The sequence below is a fragment of the Pogoniulus pusillus genome, chromosome 24, assembly GCF_015220805.1.
Source record: "Pogoniulus pusillus isolate bPogPus1 chromosome 24, bPogPus1.pri, whole genome shotgun sequence".
Taxonomy (NCBI): domain Eukaryota; kingdom Metazoa; phylum Chordata; class Aves; order Piciformes; family Lybiidae; genus Pogoniulus; species Pogoniulus pusillus.
In genome coordinates, this window is record NC_087287.1 from 9,240,151 (window position 1) to 9,247,261 (window position 7,111).

General features: G+C 63.5%; 2 protein-coding genes across 2 annotated transcripts; both read right to left on the reverse strand.

Moving 5' to 3' along the window:
- Positions 1 to 2,631: 2,631 nt before the first annotated feature.
- Positions 2,632 to 3,507, reverse strand: LRRC10B (leucine rich repeat containing 10B). The gene has a single exon (XM_064163361.1). It carries the CDS (start codon positions 3,505 to 3,507, stop codon positions 2,632 to 2,634), a length of 876 nt encoding a protein of 291 aa, XP_064019431.1.
- Positions 3,508 to 4,900: 1,393 nt separating this feature from the next.
- SAXO4 (stabilizer of axonemal microtubules 4) lies at positions 4,901 to 6,937 on the reverse strand. The gene is made up of 7 exons (XM_064164012.1): positions 6,793 to 6,937; positions 6,602 to 6,731; positions 6,224 to 6,520; positions 5,784 to 6,189; positions 5,648 to 5,698; positions 5,189 to 5,567; positions 4,901 to 5,097 (listed from the first exon to the last, which is right to left on the reverse strand). Exons 1-7 carry the CDS (start codon positions 6,935 to 6,937, stop codon positions 4,967 to 4,969), a joined length of 1,539 nt encoding a protein of 512 aa, XP_064020082.1. The 3' UTR covers positions 4,901 to 4,966.
- Between the last annotated feature and the right edge of the window lie 174 nt (positions 6,938 to 7,111).

Consider the following 7,111-nt stretch of genomic DNA (forward strand, 5'->3'; position numbering starts at 1 on the left):
GTGTGGTTGGGGGTGGCCCATGCCAGGGTGCCCTGTGTGCTACCAGCCACAACAGTGAAGGGTGGCAGAAGAGACATAGAGTCTGTACCCATCCTCATAGGCAGAAGCAAAACCAAGATGAAGAGCAACCCAAGCTCCTGCCAAGCCCCAAACCCACCATTTGGGCATGGGAGTGAGGCTTCATTCCTGATGGAAAGGCAGGAGCTTCTTTGGTTGGCTGGCACCGACGGGCACCACGCATGGCAGGGATGAGGATGTTCCATCGTGCCGAAAATAGCTGCGGTTCCTGATGCAGAGCAGGGGGAGAGAGGGGGACAAATCCCAGCAGCAGCCACCTCACCAGCATGGGAGAGGATGTGGCAGGAGCTCTGGCTGCCACCCAGCCCCCAAACCCAGACTCCTGGCAATTAGAAGCGGATGTGTGGCCTGAAACCTCCAGTGGGCACCAGCCCACCACACTGGCATGGCACAGAGACAGCAGGAGGAGAACAGGAATCCTCCAACTGTAGAACCCCAGTGTGGTAGGGGTTGGAAGGGAGCTCTGGAGATCAGCCAGTCCAAGCCCCCTGCCAAAGCAGGGCACCCACAGCAGCTTGCCCAGCAGCACAGTGCCCAGGGGCACTTGCAAGCTCCCCACACAAGCAGACTCCACAACCTCTCTGGGCAGCCTGCTCCAGCCCTCCAGCACCCTCACACCAAACAAGCTTCTCCTCAGCCTCACATGCAACCTCCTGCACTCCACTTTGTGCCCTCTGCCCCTTGGCCTGGCCCTGGGCACCACTCACAAGAGCCTGGCCCCAGCCTCTTGCCCCCCACAGCTCCTTTAGCTGTTGCTGAGCACTGAGCAGATGCCCTCTGGGGCTGCTCTCCTGCAGGCTCCACAGCCCCAGGGCTCTCAGCCTTTGCTCCTCACAGAGCTGCTCCAGGCCCCTCAGCACCTCCAGAGCCTGCCCTGGACTCTCCAGCAGTTCCGTCTGTGCTGAGCTGGGGAGCCCAGAACTGGACCCAGTTCTCCATCTGTGGCTTGACTGGGGCAGAGCAGAGGAGGCAGAAGAACCTCCCTTGCTCTGCTGCCCACACTCCTCTGCATGCCCCTCAGGATACCATTTGCTTTCTTGGGCACGAGGGCACACTGCACAAACACTTTGGTTGGCAAAGCCTTTTTAAGATCACTAAGTCCAACCATGCTCCAGCTCTGCCAGGGCCACCACATCCTTACAATCACAGAATCAGGCAGGGTTGGAAGGGACCACAAGGAGCAGCCAGTTCCAACCCCCCTGCCATGCCCAGGGACACCCTACCCTAGAGCAGGCTGCCCACAGCCTCAGCCAGCCTGGCCTTAAACACCTCCAGCCATGGGGAATCAACCACCTCCCTGGGCAGCCCATTCCAGCCTCTCACCACTCTCATGCTCAACTACTTCCTCCTCACATCCAGGCTGACTCTCCCCACCTCCAGCTTTGCTCCATCCCCCCAGTCCTATCACTCCCTCACAGCCTAAAAAGTCCCTCCCCAGCTTTTTTGTAGCCCCCCTCAGATCCTGGCAGGCCACAAGAAGGTCACCTGGGAGCCTGCTCTGCTCCAGCCTGCACAGCCCCAACTCTTTCAGGCTGTGCTCACAGCAGAGCTGCTGCAGCCCTCTGAGCATCCTCCTGGCCCTGCTCTGGACACACTCCAGCATCTTCACAACCCTCTTGTCCCAGGGGCTCCAGAGCTGGATGCAGCACTCCAGGTGGAGTGCTTGAGCACTACCTCTGCAGGGCTTTCCTTCAGAGGGCTGGTGGTGCCACAGCAGGCTGTGCTGCCCTGGCTTTGAGCAGCTCCCTTCGCTGCCATGGCTCCCCTGGAGCCCGGAGCCCATCACCTTCCTCTCACTTTGGGTTTTCTGGGACTTGGGCTGCTTTTATTGCACGAGTTGGGTACTCGAGGAGGAGAAGAGGTAGGAAGAAGTGACAGCCCTGCTTTTGAGGTGCTCATTTGGGGGTAGGTGGAGCTGGCCCTTGGGCTGCTCTTCCCATACAGAGGCAAACCCTTTTCCAGTTTGTGCCCAGGTGGAGTTTCCTTCGGCTCCTTCCCAAACCTGGTGGCTGGGAGGAGCTCAGTGGAGACTTTTCTCTCTGCCAGCCCAATCCCAGCAGTGGGAGGAGGTTGAGAGGTCTTTGCTCTCAAACGCTGCTGCTCCTCAGGTGGATGGGATCCATGGGAGCAAATCCAAAGGACGCTGCTTTCCTGCTGTGCCCACGGAGCCAGGAGCAAAGGACACGCTGGAGGTGGTGCAACCAGCTGTGGCACAGTAGGCATAAGGTCCCTGTACTTGTGGGCAGGGGATCTTTGCTGTCACCTGCTCAGCAGGTGAGTGGGGGCTGTGGGGCCACCTGTCATGGCAGAGAGCTGTGCCCCCCCGTGCCACCTAAGGCACCCTGTGCTGGCGTGAGGTGCTCTGAGGTGGCCTGGCAGATGTCAGCAGTGATCCCCCAGCCCTGCAGAGCCAGGAGGCAGCTCCTTGCCGGTCCAGCAGGGAGAGGCTGTTCTTCAGACTGGTTTCCTTCACCTGGGGGCTCTGAGCTTCCTTCTTCCCCAGGCCCAGCTGCCAGGTGCTGGTCTTTGGGGCTCTGGTCACAGCCTGGTGGCTCATGTTTCCCCAGGGGAGCCTGGCAGGGCCATAAAGTCACCCTCCTCATCCTCCAGGAGCGGGCAGCCATCCTCAGGACCCAGCGGTGGGGCTTCGGCGGTGCCTTCCTCCTGCTCCTCCTCCTTCTCCTCTTCTTGGTTCCGAAGGCTCTGCAGGCGTTCCTGCCTCTCCTCCATGAACTCCTGCGCCCCATCACCCACCAGCCGGGTGGCATCTGCCACGCTGGGAGGCTGGTGGACGGGGTTGTGGTCGTAGGAGAGGAGGCAGAGGTTGGTGAGGTCGGTGAGGTCGGGGAAGGAGGCAATGCGGTTGCGGTCCAGGTCCAGGACGCGGAGCTGCAGCATGAGCAGCAGGACGGACGGGAACTCAGTGAAGCGATTGCCGTAGAGCCAGAGCCCTCGGAGGCTGCCCATGGCGGGCAGGGCGGCGGGCAGGCGTGCCAGGCGGTTGTCACCCAGCTGGAGGCTGCGGAGCTCGGGCAGGCGCAGGAGGGCTCGGGGGAAGTGGGCGAAGAAGTTGCCCTCCAGCCAGAGGCACCTCAGGCTCTGGAGCTGGGCGAAGGCAGCTGGCAGCCACTGTAAGCCGTTGCGCCCCAGGTAGAGGTGTGCCAGGCGAGGGAGCTCGCACAGGGCGTCGGGCACCTCCATCAGCTCGTTGCCATCCAGAGCCAAAGTGCGGAGGTGCCGCAGCTCCCCCAGCTCGGCTGGCACCTCCCGCAGCCCCGCGCCGCTCAGGTACAGCTTCTGGATCCCGCGCTGTGCCCACAGGGCCTCGGGCACCTTTCCCCTCCGCACCTCCAGCCGCTGCTCGGTGCCCTCAGGGCCTTCAGCCGATGCCAAGCGCATCCCGCGTCCCGAGGAGCCGCCGCTACCCATCCCCGCGCTGACACCGGGCACCGGCCGAGGGCACTGGGGGGGGACGACCACGCTGCTGCTGGTGCCATGGCAACGAGCCGCAGCCAATGGGGGCGAAGGGGCGGGTGCTGATGGAGGGGTGGGGCAGCTGATTGGTGGGCACGCCCATCGTGAGGCCACACCCGCCGGGCCACACCCACTCGCTGCTTGCGCCACACCCTGCCCGTCTGTGCCACGCGTGTGAGCCGCCTGTGCCCCGTGTGTGCCCTGCCTGTGCCCCATCACTGCCCCGCCTGTGTCCCGCCTGTCCCCTCCCTGTGCCCCGTGTGTGCCCTGCCTGTGCCCCATCACTGCCCGGCCTGTGTCCCGCCTGTCCCCTCCCTGTGCCCCGTGTGTGCCCTGCCTGTGCCCCATCACTGCCCCGCCTGTGTCCCGCCTGTCCCCTCCCTGTGCCCCGTGTGTGCCCTGCCTGTGCCCCATCACTGCCCCGCCTGTGTCCCGCCTGTCCCCTCCCTGTGCCCCGTGTGTGCCCTGCCTGTGCCCCATCACTGCCCCGCCTGTGTCCCGCCTGTCCCCTCCCTGTGCCCCGTGTGTGCCCTGCCTGTGCCCCATCACTGCCCCGCCTGTGTCCCGCCTGTCCCCTCCCTGTGCCCCGTGTGTGCCCTGCCTGTGCCCCATCACTGCCCCGCCTGTGTCCCGCCTGTCCCCTCCCTGTGCCCCGTGTGTGCCCTGCCTGTGCCCCATCACTGCCCCGCCTGTGTCCCGCCTGCCCTCTCCCTGTGCCCCGTGTGTGCCCTGCCTGTGTCCCATCTGTCCCCTCCCGTGCCTCACCCATGCCCTGCCTATCACCTCCTGTCCCCTATGCCTTGTCCTTGCCCTCCCCCACCTTTGCTCTGCCCTCTGGCCCACCCATGCCTTCCCCACACCCTGCCCAGCCCTTGCCCCAGCTCCACCCCACCAAGCCCTCTTGGGGGTCAGGTTGGGCATGGCTGGAGACCCCTCAAGTTATACCCCACCCTTCCCCATGCCATTGCTGCACACCCTGCTGTGTCCAGGCTGAGGAGTATCGGGGTGAGAGGGGAGTCCTCCTTCCTTCTCCCTCCTCTTCCTCCTCCTCCCCACCACAGCCAGCCCTGCCTGGATTTTCCCTGCAAATCAGCTGTGTCATCCCAAAGGCAGCTCTGGAAAGCTGAGCTCGTACAGCCCTCCAGTGGCTGCCAGCCAGGTGACATCCCCTCCTCCTGTGTGCCCCCCCCCCCCACCAGATCCTCCGGACAGCTTTTAGGGTGCAGAAAACCTCTACAATAAGGGCGTGGGGCAGGCACAGCTGCCCAGAGCTTGCTGGAGGTGACAGGGGTGACAATGACACCATGCCCAAGAGGATTGGGTTGGGTTTTTTTGGGGGGGGGGTTGTTATTTCTCCAGGGACTGAGAGTGGGACACAAAATACTGGGGGCTACTGCCAGGACCTGGGGGGAGGTCATGCCAGGAGATGGCCGACGGTGCCCCCTAGCCCAGTGCTGTGGTTGTTGGTGCTGAAGCCACTGGGACGCTGGGGCTGAATGCCCCCCATGGGTCTCGCTGTCCAGGATGGATCCCGACAAGGAGGAGCTGGAAAATCCAAGAGGAATGAGGTGGAGAGGCAGGAGACCCTCAGGCTGCAGCGATGAGCCCCTCAACTCAGGGTCACCCCCAAACTCACCTGGTGCTGTGGGGGACAAGGCTGGGCCAAGGGTGATGTTCTGGCTGTAGTTGGTGGAGAACCCTGATGGCTCCTGGAGGAGGGAGGTAGGTTGAGTGCATGGGCATAGGGATAGGGATGGGAGCAGGGGTGGGGACAGGGCCGTGCCACCACCCACCATTCTGCCAACCGTTTGGTGTCCCAGGAGGCTGGAGAGGGTCACTCGAGGTGCCTGCAAGCCCTGTGTGGGGGCAATGGGCATGAGGACGAGGAGGACACGAGGGGTCAGGCAGTGGGATGGGATCCTACTCACTGCTGTGCCCAGGGAGCCTGGCACCTCCCTGCTGAACCCACTGCCTCTCTCAGAGCCTGCTGGCAGCGCTGCAAGAGTCTCTCTGCCCTGGCAGAGGATGGAGATGAGGTGGCTGGGACACAGGTGTCCCCTGCTGGGGTGAGGGGGTGTGGGAGGGTCTCACTTACATGGCTGTGCACAGAGGGCACATAATCCATCCTGGTGACACTCACACCGAGCTGGGGAAGAGAAAAGTGTCCCCTGAGCTGCAGGCAGGGTGGGGAGGCTCTAGGGGACAGGGGACATGGTGAGATGGTGGCTCACAGGCTGGCCAGGCAGGGCTGGCAGGATGGCATTGCTCCCTGGGATGGCCCTGGTGAAGCCTGACTGCTCCTTGGCACCGATGGTCGTCTTCTGAAGGATGCCTGTGGGGAGCAGATGGGGCAGGGGCCATGGGGAGCCCCCAGGACTGTCCCCTGTCCCCAGCTCAGCCCCAGAGGCAGTCTCAGAGTTACCTGGCAGGGCACTCTGGCAGCCCCAACTGCTCCTGGGGTCAGAGGTGGTCTCATGGCCACCAGCACCCCTAAGACCTCCTGAGGATGGAGCCAGTCCCAGGACCACCAAACCTTCCCAGGACTGCAGCTGGTCCCATGGCCACCAGCACCCCCAAACCCTCATGTGGATGGAGCTGGTCTCATGGCCACCAGCACCCCCAAACCCTCCTGGGAATGGAGCTATCCCCATGGCCACCAGCACCCCCAAACTCTCCTGGGGATGGAGCTAGCCCCATGGCCACCAGCACCCCCAAACTCACACCTGGCTGGGCAGGCCCAGTGTGGTGTTTCTCAGTACCATGCTCCCTGGATGTTTTGGGGGAGCCCTGGAGGACCCCAGCATGCTGAGGACTCAGCCTCCCTGTGTAGAGGCAGGCAGGGGGACACTCCTGGAGGTAGCCACTCCCTGGCTGGTGGACACGTCGGGGCAGGACGCTGCTGCCATCAGGGAGCCAGAAGGGCTTGAAATGCTTGGTAGTGGTGGAGGTGGCAATGTCCTGGCAGCAGCTGCAGCAAAAGGACAAGGGGGCTGTGAGAGAGTGACCCCAAAATGTGTGCCCTGTCCCCACCACCAGCAGGAGCACCTACGCCTCTGACGTGCTGCGTGGGCAGAGCAGGTAGGAGAGGGCTGAGCAGCTGTTGGGCACAAAGCCAGCCCCAGTGTGGTGGCCGAGGCGGGGACGGAAGCGTGGCTGGCCTGGTGACAGCAAGAAGGAGACTCAACCCCGGGGGAGGAGACCCCCCAAAACTTTTAGGGGAGAGGGGTTGGGCCCCCCTACCGTGGGCCACCATGTAGCTGGTGGTGTAGAAGTTCATGAGCTCGCTGCTTCCTCCTGTTTCTACCTTCGGTGAGGGGAACCCAGTGGCCAGCCCTGGGGGTAGGGAGCGCAGCTTCCCACGGGGACAGACAAAGGGACAGGCCATGCCTGGGCTGTCCCAGAGCAGCTCTCCGCCCAGGGGTGGTGGTGGTGGCGGCTCTGGAATGTCCCCAGGGAAGCGGAGGTTGGGATGGTGACACCGTCTCCTGGTAACAGGCTCGGTGACACAAGCGGACTTAGCCACGAGGGGACTGTCAGCGCTGCCAGCAGAGTGTCACAC

Bases quoted from the DNA above. Each gene is read 5' to 3' on its own strand.
- LRRC10B (XM_064163361.1), bottom strand. From the start codon at position 3,507: ATGGGTAGCGGCGGCTCCTCGGGACGCGGGATGCGCTTGGCATCGGCT.
- SAXO4 (XM_064164012.1), bottom strand. From the start codon at position 6,937: ATGGCCTGTCCCTTTGTCTGTCCCCGTGGGAAGCTGCGCTCCCTACCC. The intron at 5,699-5,783 runs GTGAGCCACCAT...TCTCTTCCCCAG, and splicing joins CAGCCCTGCCTGGCCAGCCT to CTCGGTGTGAGTGTCACCAG. The intron at 5,098-5,188 runs GTGAGTTTGGGG...TGGATTTTCCAG, and splicing joins CTTGTCCCCCACAGCACCAG to CTCCTCCTTGTCGGGATCCA.